Genomic DNA, 21,974 nt, shown 5'->3' with positions numbered 1-21,974 from the left:
TTTGTTCAGATGTCTGTATATTTCTTTTAATGTGAAAAAATACCAGTAAAAAAAAAGAAGTAGAAAATCTTGTATAACCATTAGAAAATCTGGTAAACATTATCTAAGTGCCACAATTACATGTGACAATTAAACTGTTAACATTAGACATTGTTACTTTATAAAAACAAGGCTCTGAAGAACTGTATGCACATTTGTTGCCACCATAGCAACATACTAAATGGAATAAAAACTAGAATAACTTCTCCAGTGGTGCCAGTGCCTCAGAGAGTCCAGCCACTTCATGAACGCTGTTCTCCAAATCCACAGCGCAACACTTGGGGCAGTAGCTGTGGCTGCTGTTCCACTCCACAACACATGCCTTACACCCGATTAGTGTTCTGCTGCATGTTGAGAACATTGGCTTGTCTAGAGGACCTGTAGGTTAAAAAAACAAATGCACTTCATTTATGTTCAGTAGGTAGGCCAAACCCAAACAACAATGACCAAATAAAGTAAATCCACACAGCATGTCAAATCTAGTAAAACTAGCCTTTGCAGACAAGACAGGCAAAAATTGCTCTTAAAGAAGCTACTTCAGCCTCTGAAAGAGACAGGGTTGTTGTCACTGTGGAAGGTGCAAATCCACTCAAATTCTTAATCACCTTCGTCACTTCCTTCAGTCCCTGGGCTGCTTCGACAACCTCTTCAATGTCTGCCATAACCTCTTGAAGGCCAGTATCTTCTCTTCGACTGAAACACATTAAAAGTGTACAATGTAACATTTAATTACACCTCAATATTTATTTATTTTTCCCCCACACACAGCATCATGTCATCCAAAGAAAAAAAGAAAAAATAGAATAATTTTCAGTTACCTCAACCTCTTCCTTTTATTGACTTGTAGCAGTTCCATCTGTGGTTCAGGCACTGCAAATATTTTCCTGGAATTTTGCTTCCAGTATGCTGACCCTGCAATGAAAAAAGAGGACATGTTTTGTTTTAACTGTTAAAACTGTTTTAACTTGCAGAATTTTTGATAACTTATATCCTATATGGAGGTTGGGAATTTTAAAAATAGGACACTATAAACAGATTTGAAGCACACAAGAAAGCTATTACTGCAAAATGTACTTTAATATGATAATATTTAGGTGAACTTCAGATGCTAAATGTGTGGACTATTAGTGCACTTAAGTTCCTAAATATTTACACAGCAATGATTTAAAACATACCTCTAGTACCATCAGAGTCAATTATTTCGTTTCCCTGACTATCTGTCAAAATAAATGACTCCTGTTGTCCAAGGGCCTCTTTCACCTTACTGGTTATTGTTGCCACACAAGCCTCAAACTCTGAGAAGCGGACTGTAACCATCTTGGTGGTGTCTAGCTTTCCATTCAGGACTTCAGCAATTAAGACATTCCTGAATATTGATGGGAACAAATAATAAAAAACATTGCAGTTCCTGTAATTTGGATAGTGCACTTGGCAATATTTATATTAATTGTTGAACCCTAATATACAGTGATAGCAATAAGCACAAAATGCAGAGCTGTGTTGTGGGTTGGGGTTTTTGTTTGGGTTCATTTGGCCTCCTTGTTTTTGATAGTCAGCTTCCTGTCAGCTTCCTGTCTTGTCTTGTCTTGTCTAGCTTCACTTTGTTTGTCTGATTGTCCTGCCCCGCCCTAATATGATTCACCTGATGTGTCACCTGTTCCCCATTACCATGTTACCTCGTGTATTTAACCCCAGTGTTTGTCTCGTGCCAGATTCTTATGTCTCGTCCACGAGGTAGAGTTGTCGTTCCTGCCTCGTTCCTGCCTCGTTCCTGCCTCCTTCCCGACGTTCTTTGTGAGTTTTCCCTGGTTTGCCCTTGTGAGTTTTCCCTTTTAGAAGTCCACCCTGTTATTGTCTCCTTGCCCTGCGCCTGTTTTTGGGATGTGGACTTTTTTGGGTTTTTGCCTTTCGCCCGCTGTTTCTGTTGAACTGTGTTAATAAAGCTATTTTCGAAGCTCCCTCCTGCCTGCTCTCCTCTGCTTTTGGGTCCTCCTTCCCCCCACTCACCACAACAGAGCTGGTCCTCAAGTTCCTGGATAAAAAAGCTTAATTTAGCTGATAAGTTGCAGGTGCAGCAGGAACAGATGGTAAATATGCAGGATAAAGAATACCAGTAAACAGAGTTGGACACACCTTCTCAAATTATGTAGCAAAAGAAAGTAGTAACAGTAGTGACAGATGTCTTAGCGAGATGTTTTTTTTTTTTTTTTTTTTTAACTTACCTCACAAAGGTTTTGGTGGTGCTCCTTGGCATTGGACAGGGGGAGGCTGTGGCAGTGCTTGGTGGGCGGTGGAAAGAAAAGCGGGCAGCCTGGCCTGAGGGATGTGCCCCTGCAGATTTTTCCTCAGTGGTGCCATCGCCATGCACTTCATAATGACCTCTGGCGATGAGGTCAAAGCAGTTGAAGTCACCATCAGGTCGGGGAAATATGGCCACGTTGGTGTCGTCTGTCAAATAAACGGTTTCCTTTTGGACCTATGACAGGAGTTGACGATAGAACAGAAGCAATAAAGTGTGTATAGTCCAGCCAACCACACTGCTTTTTGTGCTTTTATAACAAAATAATAGATGTATTCACATTGTAGTCACCAACATTTTCATTAGTAACTGTTTAATAACATATTCTCAGTGATTGCTACGAAAGCTAAAGTATAATATAACGTTACATCTAAAACAGAACATCTTTTAGTTTTTTAATCCAAGACGAGTGTTGCATGACAATGTTAAATGAAGTAAAATAAAAAACATCACACTAGAACCCGTGGTAACACACCAATAACTTTGAAAGTTCATATACGATAGCAGTTAGGTAGCTAGCTAGATGTGCGCACCCACGAGTATTTAAACACCATAACGTTATATTATATTGCTTTATATAGAATACATACCTGGAAAATAACCGATATCTTCTCTGTGGTCATGTCTTCAGGCTTCAGAGTAACCCTCTTACTTCCACAAAAATGTCCATTTCTGTTGCTAAGTTGCTACCTGCTAACGCTAGCTACAACATAAGCTGCTCTTGGTCGTGTCGGTGTCGTCCCACGAGTTAAGGTCACATCCGGGTCATGCATCTTGCGTCAAATAAAAAATAAAAACGGAGTGAAACGCTCGTTATCTGTTTTTCCATTTTTCCATTTGAGCACAACATTGTAAATTGGAAAAACGAGTTGTTATCCGTTATTTTCTTTTGGTTTTGGAAACAAATATTGAGGAAACAAGCCATTTATTTGTTTTTTGAGTTTTGGTTTTATTTTGAAAAACGAATGAACAAATGGTACACGGATTCTGGCTGTTTTTCGTTTTTGTTTTTTTCATTTCAAAACGAAAATCCGTTGCCCGCCAAGTACACGGACCGTAGTGGTTACCAGTTGAAATGACTCTGGGTTTAAACCCTGAGTTCTTCCTTAGAGTCTTGCATCATGATTGGTTGCCTTTGGTCCTTTGACCCAGTGATGTCACACTGAACACAAACATTCCGACAGTTGGTTTTTGTTTAGGTTTAAATTTTCTGTAGAATTCAAAAGGGGGCGGGGATACTCCAGGCATGCCTGGTTCCAGAATTTCATTCATAATTTGTTCTCAATCTTTAAACGAATGAAACAGCATGGTGGGACGTATGCAACATACAGTTTAAGCCATATAAAATTCCCACAACTTTAATATTTTACTAAATACTGTATCATGAATGGTACTTCCAAAAGATGTTATTTTAGATAGATTGTGGCAGCAGTTGAAACAGCTGTTTCAACCGTCCCAACATAGACGTATGCCATTACAGCCGGTTTTGCTTTTCATGTAAACAAGCAAGCAATATGAAAGTCTGGGAATAGCATGCAATTCACATACTTTTGGAGTTATACCAAGACACATTGTTTTTCACAGAATTCAGGGAAATGAACACGGCCTCTGTGGCAGATACAGTGACTCTGAGAACCCCCTAGGGGTCCCTGACCCCCTGTTGAAGATCTCTGCCTTAGAGCAGTGGTTCTCAAGCATTTTATCAATAATGTTCCCCATTTTAACAGTTTATTTTAAGCCATGTACCACCTAACCAGCGCAAATAATTTCAAAAAAATTTGGTAGTAAAAAAAGTCTATATAAAGGGGAACAATACAGAGAGGTCAGCGATAGATTAACTGAACAAAGCCTTGTACCTGGAAAATATTTAAATGCTGATAGAAAAAGTCGACAAAAACGTTTTTTAAACAACAAAACCTTGAAAAGGGACAGTAGAAAAAAGGAAGGCAAGAATTGGCTGAAAACAGTAATAATAACTTTAAAATATGCTAAATTTGTATAGCTATTGCCCCCCCAAAAATAGTGTTTTGCATATAATAAATTAAGCTGGTTGTGAGTTAATGTAGTGATTACTCTTTTCTGTGGTGGCCGGAGCTCAGTCCGTAGGGGAACCGGACTGGTAGCTATTATTATAAATGATTGCTGTCTCTCTCTTTGAAATCTAACTGCAGATGGATACAAAGAAAAGACGACAAAGTGCAGAATTGGAGATTTTCTATTAAACACAAGGGACAGCAGTCTTGATTATTTATGTTTACAGGGTTTTCCCCGCCATAAGTCTAAGGTGCAGCACCTGAACCGTTTTCAGCAGCACCCAAGCTGAATTAACAGGAAATGTGGCAAAAAAACCCGCCAAAAACAGCATTTTACAGTTTATTGATCATGCAATTGGTTAATTTCTTTTTGTTCAATTTTTGAAGTTGTGCGAATTTGAGTTTTTTATCCACTCAGTTTTTTTTGGGCTTAACAGAGTTTTTTTTGCATAATGACATACAAAAATTTTTCACCTTCTTTCTAGGGTAAGTGGGTTATTTTTGTCGATCTTTTAAACAACTTTTTTTCAAACCCGCCGGCAGGTTTTGGAGTTAGGATGGTTAAAGCATGGTGTAGATTTATTAATATATTTGCCTAATAATAACATTAGGTTAACCCAATGCAGACAAAGGGGTCGTATATGACCCAAAATGGCACCTCTGATTCATATTTCAATCATTTAATAGCCATAAAAGACAGAAACTTGCCGATTTTGCAGCTAAAAGCTAAAGAGCTAGCGGTCACGGAGGTCTCTTCGGGGTCTGTCTAGCCTTTACAGGTGGTTTTCTATCCAGCCTGGAACTTGTGCCTTTTTCGGGGTTATCCAGCATTAAATCCAAACTGTTACATCCAAGATTTATCCACTTGATGTCCATAACTTATCACATTTTCGCTCATTTCTGCCGCTAGCTCCGTGCTCCGTGCCTTCAGTAGATCTCCCATGATGCATTGCTAGTTTGATTACGGATGGGAAGGCAGGTTCGGCACACGTTATGCCTTATACGTGCATCCGAACAAGAGAAATCTCTGGTTGAATGCTTTGCTGAAAGCTTTGTTGAAAATGTGTTAAATACCCGCTGTAAGACTACATGGGAGACTGGACCAGGTTTTAGCTTTAAAAACTGAAAATTGTTACACATTTGTAGATATTTTGTGTTAGTCACAAGTTTTAGGGCTACTGGTTTTCTTGTGTTTTGTTTAAAAGCAGAACTTTTAGTAATGTTTTGTTTCTATTAGGGATGAGCAAGTACAGCATTATCTGTATCTGTACCTGTTAACCATATGAATTATCTGTATCTGTTGCTGTACTCGGACTGGGTGGGGTTTAACCCGGAAGTGGACAGGATTTAACCCTGAAGTGGGTAGGGTTGTCTTGAAATGGGCGGGGCTTTAACCCGTATGGTATTAGGCTCGTTCGAGATGAGCAAGGTCTGCGCAGAATCGATCACCGGCGATCGGCGCCCGTTGCATGCCGGTTAGATTTGTGTCCGACTTGATCCCGACTTGCTCTGACGTCATGCACACGTAGGCAACAATGATCTCACGAGAGCAAGGCGGCCGCAGTTCTGAGACGCAGGCGGCGCAGTTGTTTTTCACCGACTGCAAGACCCTGGCGGACCCAGAGCATGCTGGGAAACGCCGGCCTCTCAGCTGATTTAACAGCTGATTGGTTCACAATCAACTCAACATGATGACGTTTTATATAAACCTTTTATTTTTATTGTCGGAGATATTTTAACTGCTAATTGTCTGATTTAAAGACTTATTCTGTACAGAACACACGTGTGGCTGATAGTTACGTTAAGAAGTCAGAGAGACTAAATCTGTTCAGATCACTGACCACCTACAGTCAGTTGTTAATTAAAATTAGCAACAGATTGCATGTCGAACATTTTCATAGGTACTCTGTCATAATTAAACAACTAGAGACTGTGTACCATCTGATATGTGGGTCTGATTGTATTTCATGAAATCGGAATCGCACCACAGTGTTTCTGTAACTTTCTGTTCAGAAGGCGGCTGAAATCGGCTGGAAACTGTCCGACTTTACCGCAGCTTTTTGTCCCCGCCCCCTGCTGCTGCCGCCTGCTCTCGTCCACCTTACAGCCAAGGCACAGTTCATCTCGAACGAGCCTATTTTAACCATGCAATTGATATGGATTGATCAGAAATTGTTATATTTATTGCTGATTGGAAAACTATTTACATGACAGCATCAGCATTGAGCTTCAGATCGATGGTGTTGTCATGGTAACAAACAAACTATATACAGAACAATACAGAAAGAAAGTTTTGAAACAATAAATACACACATGCGGTTGCAATTATGAAGTAAAATGTAATGAACAAGAGTTTTCATACTCAATGTAACTTTCTTTTTTATGATCAGTGTGACTTTTGTTTTGTTTTTGGTTCTTTTTTTCTTTTTTTTTGTTTACACACCAGGTATGTGGGTGTGTGGGTGAGTGAGTGAGTAAGAGAGACAGAGAGAGGGGGGGGGGGGACTGTGTTCTACGGATCAAATTCAAGTAGATTGAAGAAATTAAACTCATATATACTCATGTAACTCATATGTTAATAAATACCTTTATTTTAATGAAAAAATGGTTTTATGTTGCTTCCTTTTACCCTAATTAGCTGGGTTGTAACAGGCACACTGAACAGGGTCACAAGCTAATGTTCATACCAAAACATTGATATACAACAAATACTGTTTTTTTAGTATTCATTTATTTATATATTTATTTTAATTGTAGGAGTAACCGGTTCACCCGGAGTAAACCTATACAATTGTTTGAGGAAACCAGATCACCTGGAATGAACTCACACAGTTGTTTAAGGAAACCAGATCACCTGGACTAAACCCACACAATCACCCTTCATGCTGCCAGTGATTGGAAATGGTGGTTGCGGTTGTCGGGAATAGTGAGAGAACCTCACCTTTTAATGTCTCTCCTGAGTAATCTTGATGAGCTCCTTGTAGCGTTAGTGCAGTCTGTGGTGAGCTTATCAGAGATGGGTGGTAAGGGTACATACTTTGATGTGATTTTATACCCGTGCTTGACTGTACTAGCCGAGAGCTGAATGTGTGGTAAGGTCTTCAAAGCTGGTAGTGTGTTTGGTTGACACGGTGGAAGGAAGCTGCCTTTTAAGGTGTCTCTCTGCTGAAACTTTGAACGGGTCTGATGATGTGGGCGATGCACCTTTAAATTGATGGGTGGCAAGTGTACATGGTCCGGTGTTTGCTGAGACCCCTCCATGCCTGAAAGGGTGTTTGGTGGAACTTGAGTGAAGACACTGCCCTTTAATGTGTCTCTCTCCTGAGTCTTGAGCACACGCCCATATTTGGACCTAGTCTGGTCCAGCTGCATGTGTGGCGAGGTCTTCATAGCTGGCAGGGTGTTTGGTGGAACTGGTGTCAGGACACTGCCTTGTAATGTGTCTTTCTGCTGAATCTGGGTCTGATGATGTGTGCTCTGCACTTTATCAAGGATGGGTGGCAAGTGTACATGGTCCGGTGTTTGCCAAGTTCCCTTTGTGCCTGACAGGGTGTTTAGTGGAACTTGAGTGAAGACACTTCCCTGTAATGTGTCTCTCTCCTGAGTCTTGAGCACACGCCCATATTTGGACCTAGAGTGGTCCAGCTGCATGTGTGGCGAGGTCTTCATAGCTGGCAGGGTGTTTGGTGGAACTGGTGTGAGGACACCGCCTTTTAAGGTGTCTCTCTGCTGAAACTTTGAACGGGTCTGATGATGTGGGCGAAGCACCTTACCATTGATGGGTGGTGAGTGTACATGGTCCGGTTTTTGCTGAGACCCCTCCATGCCTGGCAGGGTGTTTGGTGGAACTGGTGTCAGGACACTGCCTTGTAATGTGTTCCTCTGCTGAAGCTTGACCACACGCCCATATTTCGACATAGTCTGGTCTAAATATGCAGTTCGGTAAGAGAGTTGGTCATGAGCAGATCCACCTCTGATGAGGGGCGGGTGTGGCTTGAATTGACTTTGTGTGAGCTGCACGGTCTCTGAGATGGGTGGGAAATGTACTTGTTTTGAAGTGGGTTCAGTCCCCTGCTTGACGGCACCATCAGATTGCTGCATGTTTGCTAAGCTTATGGTGTCATTAGTGCAACCTGTAGTTGGCCTGGTGTTTGGTGGACATGGTGTTGATGTATTTTTAGACCCCTTGTTGACCTCACTAAAATACAGATTTTCCAGGGGTTTGTGAGTTTCTTCAAACTCTAATTGTAATTGAGCCTCACTTTTTATTAAGTCAAGTCCTGACTGAATCTTCATCATCCGTCTATTTACACGATCAAGTAGATCCTCTGTTAATTTGGCTCCAGGCGTCTTAGGGCTGACTACCTTGTCTATTCTGTCACAGAGGCTTTTAATGCTGTCTATCAGTGGTTCTGGCGTTGATCTTGTTGGAAAGACATGACATTTGAATGGAAAGTTGCTTGTCTTCGTTGTGCTTGGTCTGCCGGTCTCCTCCTGTTCAGCATTCTCCTCAAGGCTGATTTGTGAAGCACCCCATTGGTCTTTCCCAAAGAGGCCTATGTAGGTTCCTGTGTTTTCCCACAGACAGACATTGCAGTTCCCTGCGGTAATTAACTTTTCACAAGTTGGGTTACACTGAACACTCACCACCCCTGTGATGTGAGATTGCCAGGAGTGCAACAGAGGAGGTGGACACAATGACACGCACCACCCATTTATATCCTCAAATGGCTCGTTGTTTGCCTGTTTTTTAAACCCAAAAGCCTTAATGTCCCACTGATAAATCTTTCCGGTACTATCCCCGGTCAGTAATATCTGGTCACTGGGATCAGTTGACATGGTGGTAATGACTGCTCCTTCATCCTTCACTGCCCTGAACTTTCCAATCAATCCTCCCTTGCTAATAACAGACCAGGCATATATGTTGCCATCTGCAGACGTCAGCAGTGTGGCTGTGTCAACTTTAACCTCCCTGTTCTTCAGACATATGATAAGAGGTGTGTTAATCACATCAGTGTCGTTCCCATTCAGGGATTTACTATGTAGAGGTCTTTTCCCAGTGCCTCTGACGTGCTTTGGACTCTTGTCACCAAGCAGACTCCCTGTCTGGCCCTGAGTGGTTTTATCTGCCATGTTTGTTCGAGGGCTGTTGCTGCCATTGAGCCAGTAGAGAACTTCGCCACTGGCGGCCTCCCAGATGACAATATTTCCATTGCTGGAGGCAGTAACCAGTGTGTTTCCATGGACATCCATTGAGCAAATGTCATCTAAATAATCATGCTTCAAAAATCTGTTGTCATATCCGTGTATGTCCAGGTCATAAATGATCTTGGAGTTCTTTCCCGACACAAACACCCTATTGTCTACACAGACGATACCTGTCACCTCCCTTTGTACAGTAACAGGAAGAATGGCAAGCTCTGTTCCGTTGTTGAAGTTCCAAATTTTAACTTTTCCATCCTGGGAAATTGTGATCAGTCTGCGCTTTAGTCCATCAAATGAAATAGCAACATGCCCCACGTACTGATCTGGAGTCACCTTGAACTGCATGGCGGCCGTTCCTGTTAAGATATCCCACACTGTCACCACGCCATTTTGGCAAACAGAGACAACCTGTTTGAAAATGTTGTGATAGAGAGCACAGCACAGGGGCTTGTCATGCGATGTTAATGCATTTTTAAACACATCCGTTCCTCTTCCAAGATATTTGCCAATATCTGTGTTAGCTAGGACTAACTCATTGTTGTGTGTGTTGTAACACACACTGGAGATAGGACTCTGCATCATTTCTTTTATCTTGAAACTTTGCAAACAGATCATTGCATCCTCTGACCAAACACATATATGGTGGTCCAGCGATAAACTAACAAAAACTTTTCCCTTGGGATTTAACATTATATGGGTGATGGGTTTGGCATGTCCCTTTAATTCCTGGACGCATGACACTGTTTTGTGGGGAAACCACGTCCTCAGTAGGGCATCCGTCCCACCGGTCAGCAGATACCCAGAGGAAGTGGAGTATTCTACACAGGTGAAGAAGTCCACATGTCCTCTGCTCTTAAAGACTGTTGTAGACATTTTGGTTGTGGATGTCTTGGGTAGAGAAGCAAGGACCATTGTCTTGGATGAACTACCGCAGATAGCAAACGACCTAAGTGAAGGAAAATATTGGATCTGACTGCAAATGTCATTAAAGATGTTGACCTTCACACATAGAAAGTTTTTAGAGTTTTTTTTTAACAGGGTTGAAACATAAACAGTTGGATAATCCCGCAGAGAGATTTTCTCATATGCACCGTTGAAGAAGAGGCCGTTTTCACATATGTTGTAGGAGACAAACACAGACAAAAAACCTTTTACATCGCCAAAGGAAAACACTGCTTTAGTGCCTTTGGACCAGTAGTTCATGGTATTCACTATGTTGTCCTCCACTATTAAAGAGTGGCTGGTTGAAAACAACTTAGGGAATTCATTGCAGCGATAGAATATTAGTTCCCTGTCAGAAGTGGAGATAGCCAGTTGTTTGAGTTCACTGATGTAGACCATGTCAGTAACGTGCATTTTCTTATTATGTGAAAAAGGAAGTGTGTTTTCCTTTTTGAATAACTGAACTGGGTACGGGGTGTCAAAGCTGTCAGGCCAGAAGTTGAGGATACCATTCGAGCTGATGGAGAGGTATTGACCTTTTTGGTAAGTGCTGGTTTGTCCTAATAAAACCTCTGAACCATGATCAGGTTTCCTGTCATTCTCGAAGGGACGGTGAATCAGACGAACAATCGCTTTATGGTGATCCACCGATATCATTTTGATAGGTTTGGGAAAGATTTGATTTTTAAAAGCCATATTTTGTGATGCCTTGTTTTTGTTCACCAGGTAGTCTGTTAACTCCCCAAGGTCCACACCTCCATCTCCATTTGTGTCAATCTTCATGTGGAGGGCAATGAGATCTTCTTCATCCATAGTAGGGAATAACTGCTTTAGTCCCTCACAGAATTCTTTAATGTCCAATCCTCCACCTCCATCAGCATCCGCCTCATGAAATAGCGTTACAATCTCATCCATATTTTCAGCAGTAAACATTTTGTCCGTCTTTGAAAGTTCACTTCTAGAATCCATTTTAGCGTTCTCAGTTAGGTCCTCCGACCGAATAAACCAGTTCAATAGAGTTGCTTAAGAATTAAAATGTAAACCCTTAAGATGTCAATCCTGGTTTAGTTTGAATTTCTATTTGAATGAAAACAATGCAATTGTGCTGAGAGTTTAGCAGTCTGGAGCAATGAATAGAATTCTAGTTCTATGTTCTGGAGTGCTGAAACTTGAGCTGCAAGTTCTCACAATTGTGTGTAACGTTCCGTGTCTGTGTACCAAATGTGCAATGGATCGAAGATACTGACCTAAGTAAAAGATAGTGACCTCAGTAAAAGATCAACGCATTCTTCACATGAAAGCCAATGATGATGTCATAGTTTGTTATGAAGTGAAGGATTTTTTTTAAAAACTTTATTCAACAATTTAAAACATACAAATACAGACATTAGTAATTGACTACAACTTTTGAATACAATTGAATACAACTTATCTCATTGCATTTCTAAAAGCAGATAACAATTCAACATTCACAGCTTTAAATCGCAGAAATATTTTTTTCCTCTACAACCCAAGCCATTTTTAAGCGTTTTTTGCTCATGTCACATTAATACTCACTGTGATCTCATTTTTCACCCCATATGCTAATCCGGTATCTCACATTCCCAAACACAACCATGGCCAGAAGTAGGAATAGCTCCTAAATGTCTGTTGAACAACACATAACAGAGTTATATTGGCATAAAACATAAAAATGATACGTTAGTTAAGTGTATTTGCCAATTTATTAAAACAAAATAGAGGAAAAAAACAGAATTTTATGCATTTTACAGTTTTTTGATCATGCAAATGGTTGACTTTTTTTTTTTTTTTTTTTTTTTTACAATTTTTGAAGTTCGACATCTTCTATGTGAGTTTTTTATCCATAACAATATAAAGAATTACATACAACAATTTCTTTTTTCACCTTCTTTCTAGGGTAAGTGGTTTTTCTTTGGCGATTTTTTAAACAAAACAGTTTTTTTTCAAAGCCCCCGGCAGGTTTTGGGGTTAAAGCATGGTTTAGATTTATGAATATATTTGCCTAATAATAACATGAGGTTAATATATTTCTCTGTAGTCAAAACCAGTGACGACACTCTTACAGTCTATTTTAACTTGCATCTTTGTTTTGTATAATATAAATTCTTCCAAGTCTGACAAAACTTTCATGAAATACTCAATGTACCAATTTTTCCATGTCATTATCACAAAAGCTAATTTTGGCATCAATCTCTGTGTTTTTTGAGATGTGTAAATTTGATGGGTATATATGATGCAAGATTTTCGGGTATATCGTCTTTACTTTGTTATTTATACAGGGAAAAGCCAATCATTTTCCCATCCTACCCCTGAAAGTAACAAATTCTAAAAGAATTTACCTCTTGGTGTAATCTGCTTTTGTTCTGAAATATTTCTGTGATATTTTTGTTTGTACATTTAGGACTTTCAATTACTATTCCATTGAGATGCAACTTTAATTCTGTTCTCTCACCAATTCCAGCTTGAGATGTCATTAGCTGGTGGATGCCAGATGGTAAAGCTTTGCTTACCAAACTGTATTAAAAGTAAAAGGAAATGCTTTGGTTCTCAGGACACAATATAGTTCCAGTATATATGGCATTTTTCTAGAACCTGGCACAACGCATATTCTCTTGATGTACAAGACTAATGTTTAATTGTGCGCTGTCCCTTGTGTTGAAATAAATAAATTACAGTTTCATCGTAAAGGTGCTCTGTATCCATTTTGTTAAAGTAAAGAGTCTTTATTCTTAATAGTAATATATTCATTATTACAGATTATTGTTTTGTGTGGAGAGAAACATAACTACGTAACATAACTTCCATGCCATCAATGCCTGCTGGTAGAAGTTGAACAACTGCAGAGGAGACTTTGCAATGTTAAAATTACAGGACAAGAGAAATTGGAGGGTTGGAGGAGAGTTATTTTTCTGCCACAGGGCATTTTCTCATTGATTACATGCCACTTTGCAACACACAGCGGAGACCTTATTGATATTGAAGGATTTCAACATCAATCCACCAAACATGGTGGAATACCAACAATTCTTTTTGTACCTTAAAATAATGTTCCAAAATCGTTTCAGTGGTTCAGTAACTTGTTCAAATGAGACACAGGAATAATGGTTATATTACCAGTAATGGACAAATCCGCTTCCAACCTACTGTATAGGGGGACCAAAGAGGAAACGTGCTTTTGTGCCTACTGTAAAGGTGCTGGTTGACAAGCAAGTAGCTAATGCTAATGCTTGGTCTATATTGCTAATTCTTAGTGGGTAACATAACGCGCTCAGTTATTTTTAGTTTGATTGTTTTGACTATGGAACTCTGGGCTAACCCACAAATGCATCAGTAACGTTAACTGCATAGATAGACGACTAATCTAATGATAATTTAGCCAGCTAGAACACCCCCGTCTGCCTGCCTCACTCTCCCTGCAAGGCTTCAGTCAGGATGAGAGCTGACAACAGCCCCGGGGACTCATCCATTCCACAGTCAGCCCCCAGCCAGCTAGCAGCCATCCACTATCATTACAGCCCCGGGGACACATCCATTCCACAGTCAGCCCCCAGCCAGCTAGCAGCCATCTACTATCATTACAGCCCCAGGGGCACATCCACAGTCAGCCACCAGCCAGCTAGCAGCCATCCACGATCATTACAGCCCCAGGGACACATCCACAGTCAGCCACCAGCCAGCTAGCAGCCATCCATTATCATTACAGCCCCAGGGACACATCCACAGTCAGCCACAAGCCAGCTAGCAGCCATCCACTATCATTAAAGCCCCAGGGGCACATCCACAGTCAGCCACCAGCCGGCTAGCAGCCATCCACTATCATTACAGCCCCAGGGACACATCCACAGTCAGCCACCAGCCAGCTAGCAGCCAAAAAATACATATATATAATAAAAAATAATTTCAAATTATATAACAAACTATTTAATGGTTATTTAATTAGATGTATGTCAAAGATTATTATATCTGAAATCGACACGTCATATTTTATTTCTTTCTCAAGTGGAGTTACCGATTTTATAAACAAGATCACTGTGCTCTGATCTTGCTGAAAAGTTACAGTACCTCTGAACTGCGCCTGTGAAATCCCTTTCCCATTTGTCAGAGTGCATCTGGAGGTTCAGGCCCATTCAGTAACGAGGTACTGCCTTAGTAAATCAGGCACTGAACACATAATGTGGCCACAAACTCAATTAAAATGGCAATGCACAATGGCACGATTTAATTTTCTTAGTAAACCGTGTGTCCTCAAAACAATTAACTACTTCTTTGTATCATGTAGACTAGTCTCGCATTGCCAGACCTTCATCCACAGCGCCGCGGAGGAGGGTCTGGCTAGTCCATACAGTATTCCGGGATTGGTGAAAAATGTGCTCTGGTTTATTGGCATGTCTTTAAACCAATCCCTATCATTTTTGGCGGCGCTAAACGCCAGAAGGAGCCCTGGTGCTTCTGCAAAATAGCCTCAGGAAGGAAGTTGTTGTGGTGGAACATGTTCATTATAAAGTTGTTTTAGTCGTGCAACAGAAACTCACATTGGACAGATATTCTAGCTAGATGTCTGGATTTACCCTGCAGAGATCTGAGGAGCAGTTAACCATAGATCTCATAAAGCCACCGGAGGTTAGAACGCCAACACAGAGAAAGCGGAAGGTAATGGACACCCGCCCGGAAAGAAAGACAAATGACGAAATTTCCGTCAACGGAGCGATCCCGGAAGTGGAAGGCCATGAATATAGATTAAATGTAGAGCAACATTTATTTTCACTTGATAATAATAACAATCATGTGTGCATCAGATACTGCTGGATTGTCATTCCATAAATATAATTTTGACGTACGCTCATTCCTATATGCAGAGTTCTGTAAATGTGTGAAGACTTTGACCTGCAGAATCCAGCAGCACGCTACATACAAGCAACTGAAATGATAGACAACACATCTAATTTAGTTTTCGGGCAACATACAGTACGTGGTAAACAGCCTTACAGACGTCAACTGAGACCATCTTTCGAAAGATTTACGAATTTGAAGGTGGACTCATGGGCCAACCTTAGACCTGGCGTATGTTTATCATCCAAGATATTTGATTTTTTTTTTCCATTGCTGTCTGACCTGAATAATTTATAGATGCTCCCTAAATCCCAGGAGAGGACATACTGTCTAAAAACACTCACTCAATGTGCAGTGAGCTCCATTCCAAAAGCTGTTAGAGCTTAGAGTTCTGAAGTAGCGTAGGATCAGGGGAGTTGTTGTCTTCATCCCCAGTACCATCACTGAAGTCAGCTTCTGCTGATCCCTTCAGTATTTATCGTTCAGGAGGTTTTTTATCAGGAGCGAATGATCTGCAGAGGTCTCCTCTACTCCAAAACAAATGAACCCGGTGATTTAAACCGGTAAACACTCTGGATAAAGCAGTTTCACATCAGTGTCACTGTACATTGGTGGTAGGGCTGCGAGCCGAGCTGACGTTTTCTCAGCTTGCTTCTCTGATAACCTAATAATTAATTGAAAAAAAATAATAAAAGCCTTCACCCAGGAAAAATATATAGTTAAAATCGACCAAGCTCTAAAAAGAGTATCTTGAAAATGTAGCGTAAAACTGTATAAAACATCAATTTAAGACAATTTCTGGTAGACAACCACAATGCTGACTCATGCAGAAAGGGGATATGACAGGCGACCAAATCTATCGGGTTTTCTCTGGGTTTTGAACATATTTGGTAACATTTTGGTTAATGCAAGTATACAGCTCAACAAAATATATAACATAGGTCAAGTCGTTTTAATACATTTTATTGCAGAAAGGTTTCTTATTATACCTTTAAGATTGCTTCTTGGAGAAAGGCATGCTGCTGCTTGCAGACTGATCTCTTAGTCAACTTAAATGACAAAAAAATACATCCATGTGCCCTAAGCAGAATACCGACTCTGGTGTACGTTTGGACCAGGTTCTGATAGCATGTTTTCATTATTTCTCTGCATGGATAGTTTTCTAAATACACTTGAAAAATAAGAAATTGACTATTTAGGTTTCCAAAAAAGAACCAATTAAGATAAAATATGGCAACCCTGAGGACCAAACTAGACTTTTTAAACAACCCAACTTATTATTCCCAATAAAGCAATGAGTTACAATTTATTCATTACTGTAAACTAACAAGCCCCCCAAAATATGTTGAATGTGGGGGGGGGGGGGGGTATTATACAAATAGCAGCAGAAATGTTTTCAGACAGCAAGCAGCTTGCTGAGACGAATCATCACAACTACATAAACTGGACGCTGAATGTATGTGTGTTGGGGGGGGAGGGGGGCATATTATGTAAAAAAATTGCATTACAGGGAAATAACACACACACAGATTCAGAGACTATGCTCAAAGACATCCTAAATGTAGTAAGCTGAATTCAGGATGTTATTTATTCCTATTTCTTTTGCAGGAACGCATTAAGGACGCAATAAAATCACACAAACAGATGTCACACATTATTACAGAAAGCCGCAAAGTTGTCAGTGAGATAAGTTATTGACTAAAAATGACAACTACTGTGCAAACGTTTTTTCCAGCTGCAGCAAGCATGTATTCAGCAAAAAAAAGTTCTGATAAACCCACAGTACACTACCATCCCAGAAATAAACAGCAGGCAGATAGAGTTAGCAACTAGCTGTGTTGAGGGTTCAGTCGGACCCGAACACAGGACGACAGGAAAAGGTAACAAAAAGGTTTAATCCACTAAAAACACACAAAAACCAAAGAACAGGAGATGGTGAAGGTGTAAGTGGTAATCCAGTCCGGGGAAGCTGCACAGAGTGGTGACGGAACACAATATCTGTGACGGAACAAGAAACAAAGTTAGTCAGTAGCAAAGTTTAGTAGAGCAACGATACTAAGTGACTGGGCTAGTTACCACTTGGGAGTATGTAACGAACTGGCGATGAAGAGGTGGTCAGCCCGGGTTTAAATACTGTGGTGGTGGTGGTGATGATGACGAGAAGCAGCTGTGCAGGTAGACGGGTAATGGTGATGTGGTGCAGCTGTGCTGGCAGACCGTTCCCTCTAGGACGCCCTCATGTGGTGGACAGACGACACAACACAGACACACTGGGGAAAGGGGGGAATGGAACACAAAAGGCAGCAGAACCACAACAAGCTGATCAACATGGTGGATCATTTAGCAGCTAAACAGCCCAAATCGTTTTTATCAAAAGTCGGAGTGTGTATTGGATGTGTAAATAGGCTTGCTAAAAATGTTCGCCATAACATCTTCATATAATGATGTCTATGGTTTATTAAGCTTGTTCCACTGCCTCCAAACAAAACAAAACAAGAATACTGCTTTACCATTCTGGTGATTAATAAAAAAAGCCTCAGTCATTTGAGGCTGGACTTTGCGTAGATACCGCTTCTTCTGTTGGTCAATGGGGTACACACATTCTCTTCTTTAACTGGTTTCTGTCATTCTCTCCTCACTCTCACAGTGCAGCTCTCTGATTGAAAGTTATCTCAGTGACACACCAGTTTGATAATCCTAAGCAAATAACATGTTAATCACAGCTTTGCTCCCAGTGTTTTGTGGTTTCAGACTGGGGTATTCAAATGTGTGATCCATTATTAAACTGTAAATGCAGGAGACTAGATTGAAGATGCCCTTGCCACCTGCACTAATTAGTTCTTCACCTGTTTGAATGGCTTTCCTTTCACAGGACGGAGTAAAGGTAACACATGATCACAGACGTGATTACGGTAAACTTGACCTCCTAAAAGATTCAAAGTGATGATGTCAGTGTGGTGGGGGATCATTATACTGTATATATGTATACACGCCTGAACATTCAGAACTTTTCAGAATGTGTTGCAAGTATAGACAGTTAATATAGTACAGTATATGGTTGCATGTAGCTGTTAATATACAGTCTATGGTTGCATGTAGCAGTTAATATACAGTCTTTGTTGGCATGCAGCTGTTAATATACAGTCTATGATTGCATGTAGCTGTTAATATACAGTCTATGATTGCATGTAGCTGTTAATATACAGTCTATGATTGCATGTAGCTGTTAATATACAGTGTATAGTGGCATGTAGCTGTTAATATACAGTCTATGGTTGCATGTAGCTGTTAATTTACAGTCTATGGTTGCATGTAGCTGTTAATATACAGTCTATGTGGCATGTAGCTGTTAATATTCAATTCAATTTTATTTATAGTATCAATTCATAACAAGAGTTATCTCAAGACACTATACAGATAGACCACACTCCAGAATTTACAAGGACCCAACAGTTCTAGTAGTTTCCTCCAGAGCAAGCAACAGTGCGACAGTGGCGAGGAAAAACTTCCTTTTAGGCAGAAACCTCGGTCAGACCCAGGCTCTTGGTAGGCGGTGTCTGACGGGCCGGTTGGGGTTAGAATGAAGAGTGGCAATAACAAAAATAGAAAAAATTAGTAGTTTGTAGCAGTTCTTTGTAGTAGTTCATGGCATAGCAGGACGCTGTGCGGCATTACAAGGCACAGCAGGACGTAGCAGGACGTAGCAGGACGTAGCAGGGCACTGCAGTGTAGCAGTTTAACATGGCATCACAGAACATGGAGCGGGACCATGGCGACAGCTGCTACCCTGATTTTGGAGCCTCTCTGATCCAAGGGAACATGCTGGGGAAAAAAGAACATAAGGACTCCGGGGAATGACTCCCCAGAGCTAGGTTAGTAACAAGCATTTCTGGGACATGGATGCACATAAATGAAAAGATGGAAAGATAGAGGAGAGAGGAGCTCAGTGTATCAAAATAAGTCCCCAGCTGTCTAAAACTATTATTACAGCAAAACCAAGAGAGACAAGGTAAAGAGAGCTCCAGCCCGGTCGGGCTAGAACTCTCCCCAACCGGATCGGGCTGTATGCCAAGTCTCCCTTTAGTTCTATTATATTCTTGATTATATGATAGATAAATCTGAAAACTATGTGACTAACTACTACTCCCTAACAATATTCGATTCTATGCCCTAACTATAAGCTTTATCAAAAAGGAAAGTCTTAAGCCTACTCTTAAATGTGGAGACGGTGTCTGCCTCCCGGACCCAAACTGGAACCTGGTTCCACAGGAGAGGAGCCTGATAGCTGAACGCTCTGGCTCCCGTTCTACTTTTAGAGACTCTAGGAACCACCAGTAACCCTGCATTCTGGGAGCGTAGTGCTCTCGCAGGGTAGTAAGGTACTATGAGCTCTTTAAGATAAGATGGAGCCTGACCATGAAGAGCTTTGTAGGTGAGAAGAAGGATTTTAAATTCTATTCTAAATTTTACAGGAAGCCAATGCAGAGAAGCTAAAACAGGAGAAACGTGATCTCTTTTCCTGGTTCCCGTCAGAACACGTGCCGCAGCATTCTGGATCAGCTGAAGAGTCCTTATGGACTTTTCCGAGCAGCCTGATAACAAAGAATTGCAGTAATCCAACCTAGAAGTAACAAATGCATGGACTAGTTTTTCTGCATCATTTTTAGACAGGATATTCCTGATTTTTGCAATATTACGTAGGTGAAAAAAGGCGATCCTTGAAATTTGCTTTAAGTGGGAATGAAAGGACATGTCCTGATCAAAGATGACTCCAAGATTCTTCACAGTGGTGCTTTAGGCCAGGGTGATGCCATCCAGAGTAACTATATCTTTGGATAATGCGTCACGGAGGTGCTTGGGTCCAAGAGCAATAACTTCAGTTTTATATGAGTTTAACATTAGAAAATTACAGGTCATCCAGGTTTTAATATCCTGAAGGCACGTTTGAAGTTTAGCTAACTGATTAGTTTCATCCGGCTTGATTGATAGATATAACTGAGTATCATCTGCATAACAATGAAAGTTTATGGAGTGTTTCCTAATAATACTGCCTAAAGGAAGCATAAAGTGAACAGGATTGGACCGAGCACAGATCCTTGTGGGACTCCATGACTAACCTTGGCGTGCACAGAGGATTCATCGTTAACATGAACAAACTGAGATCGATCTGATAAATAAGACTTAAACCAGCTTAGAGCAGTCCCTTTAATGCCAATTAAATGTTCCAATCTCTGTAATAAGATATAATGGTCAATGGTATCAAATGCAGTGCTAAGATCTAATAACACAAGTACAGAGATAAGTCCTTTGTCTGATGCAATTAGGAGGTCATTAGTAATTTTCACAAGTGCTGTCTCTGTGCTATGATGAACTCTAAATCCTGACTGAAAATCCTCAAATAAGCTGTTGCTATGCAGAAAGTCGCACAGCTGTTTGGCGACTGCTTTCTCAAGAATCTTAGAGAGAAATGGAAGGTTGTATATAGGTCTATAGTTGGCTAAAACATCTGGATCAAGGTTGGGCTTTTTCAGAAGAGGTTTAATTACAGCAACTTTAAAGTGCTGTGGTACATAGCCTGTTAATAAAGACAAATTGGTTATATCCAGTAGCGAAGTGTTGACTAATGGTAAAACTTCTTTAAGTAGCCTAGTCGGGATGGGATCCAAGAGGCAGGTTGATGGTTTAGATGAAGACATAATTGAATTAAATTGATAAAGATCAAGTGAAGCAAAGCAGTCTAAACATGTATCTGGTTTTACAGCTGTTTCTAAGGTTCCTGAGTTTAGAGATAAGTCAGTGCAAGTTAAAGGCAGGTCTTGGTGAATTTTGCTTCTAATAGTTATAATTTTATCATTGAAGAACCTCATAAAGTCTACTACTACAAAAACTACTAAGAGCTATGGGAATACTTGGCTCAGTAGAGCTGTGACCTTCTGTTAGCCTGACTACAGTGCTGAAAAGAAACCTGGGGTTTTTCCTATTTTCCTCTATTAATGACGAGTAGTACGCTGCTCTGGCATTACGGAGGGCCTTCCTATACGTTTTAAGACTATCTTGCCAGATTAAACGAGAATTTTCCAGTTTGGTGGAGCGCCAGATCTTCTCAAGTTTCCGCGATATTTGCTTTAATTTGCGAGTTTCAGTGTTATACCATGGAGCTAACCATCTTTGTTTTATTATCTTCTTTATTAGAGGGGCAACAGAGTCGAGAGTCATTCGTAGCGAGCCTGCTGCACTATCAACAAAATGATCGCTTTGGGAGGGACTAATAGCATAGGAGTCCTCCGTTACTTTTGGACTTGGTAATGAATTAAATGCTAACGGAATCACATCCTTAAATTTAGCTACAGCACTATCAGATAGACATCTTGTATAGGACGTTTTGCCTAATGGCGTGTAGTTCAGCAGTATAAACTCAAAAGTTATCAAACGGTCAGATAAAAAGGCATTCTGTGGGAACACTATTGAATGTTCAATTTCAACACCATATACCAGAACAAGATCGAGGGTGTGATTAAAAAGGTGTGTCGGTTTATGAACACTTTGAGAAGCCAATAGAATCTAATAGAGAGATAAACGCAGTGCTAAGGCTATCATTCTCATCG

General features: G+C 40.6%; 2 protein-coding genes across 2 annotated transcripts; both read right to left on the bottom strand.

The window, feature by feature from the left end:
- Positions 1 to 408: 408 nt before the first annotated feature.
- On the bottom strand, positions 409 to 2,990 carry LOC116680914 (uncharacterized). Its single transcript, XM_032509542.1, has 6 exons — positions 2,929 to 2,990; positions 2,262 to 2,515; positions 1,215 to 1,405; positions 858 to 951; positions 645 to 732; positions 409 to 417 (listed from the first exon to the last, which is right to left on the bottom strand). The coding sequence occupies exons 1-6, from the start codon at positions 2,959 to 2,961 to the stop codon at positions 409 to 411; spliced, it is 669 nt and encodes a 222-aa protein (XP_032365433.1). The 5' UTR covers positions 2,962 to 2,990.
- Positions 2,991 to 4,592: 1,602 nt separating this feature from the next.
- On the bottom strand, positions 4,593 to 11,650 carry LOC116680911 (WD repeat-containing protein on Y chromosome-like). The gene is made up of 2 exons (XM_032509541.1): positions 8,145 to 11,650; positions 4,593 to 4,657 (listed from the first exon to the last, which is right to left on the bottom strand). The coding sequence occupies exons 1-2, from the start codon at positions 11,485 to 11,487 to the stop codon at positions 4,593 to 4,595; spliced, it is 3,408 nt and encodes a 1,135-aa protein (XP_032365432.1). The 5' UTR covers positions 11,488 to 11,650.
- Between the last annotated feature and the right edge of the window lie 10,324 nt (positions 11,651 to 21,974).

Source organism: Etheostoma spectabile, unplaced genomic scaffold (genome assembly GCF_008692095.1).
Source record: "Etheostoma spectabile isolate EspeVRDwgs_2016 unplaced genomic scaffold, UIUC_Espe_1.0 scaffold00018501, whole genome shotgun sequence".
NCBI classification, from domain to species: Eukaryota; Metazoa; Chordata; class Actinopteri; order Perciformes; family Percidae; genus Etheostoma; species Etheostoma spectabile.
This window is presented reverse-complemented; position numbering and strand designations above follow the sequence as displayed.

What these genes read in the sequence shown, in the direction of transcription:
- LOC116680914 (XM_032509542.1), bottom strand. Translation starts at nt 2,961, where the DNA reads ATGACCACAGAGAAGATATCGGTTATTTTCCAG. An exon ending in TGACTCTGATGGTACTAGAG is followed by an intron (nt 952 to 1,214) that starts GTATGTTTTAAA and finishes TTTTCATTGCAG; the next exon opens with GGTCAGCATACTGGAAGCAA. An exon ending in AATAAAAGGAAGAGGTTGAG is followed by an intron (nt 733 to 857) that starts GTAACTGAAAAT and finishes AATGTGTTTCAG; the next exon opens with TCGAAGAGAAGATACTGGCC.
- LOC116680911 (XM_032509541.1), bottom strand. Translation starts at nt 11,487, where the DNA reads ATGGATTCTAGAAGTGAACTTTCAAAGACGGACAAAATGTTTACTGCT. An exon ending in ACACTCACCACCCATCAATG is followed by an intron (nt 4,658 to 8,144) that starts GTAAGGTGCTTC and finishes CTGTTAATTCAG; the next exon opens with CTTGGGTGCTGCTGAAAACG.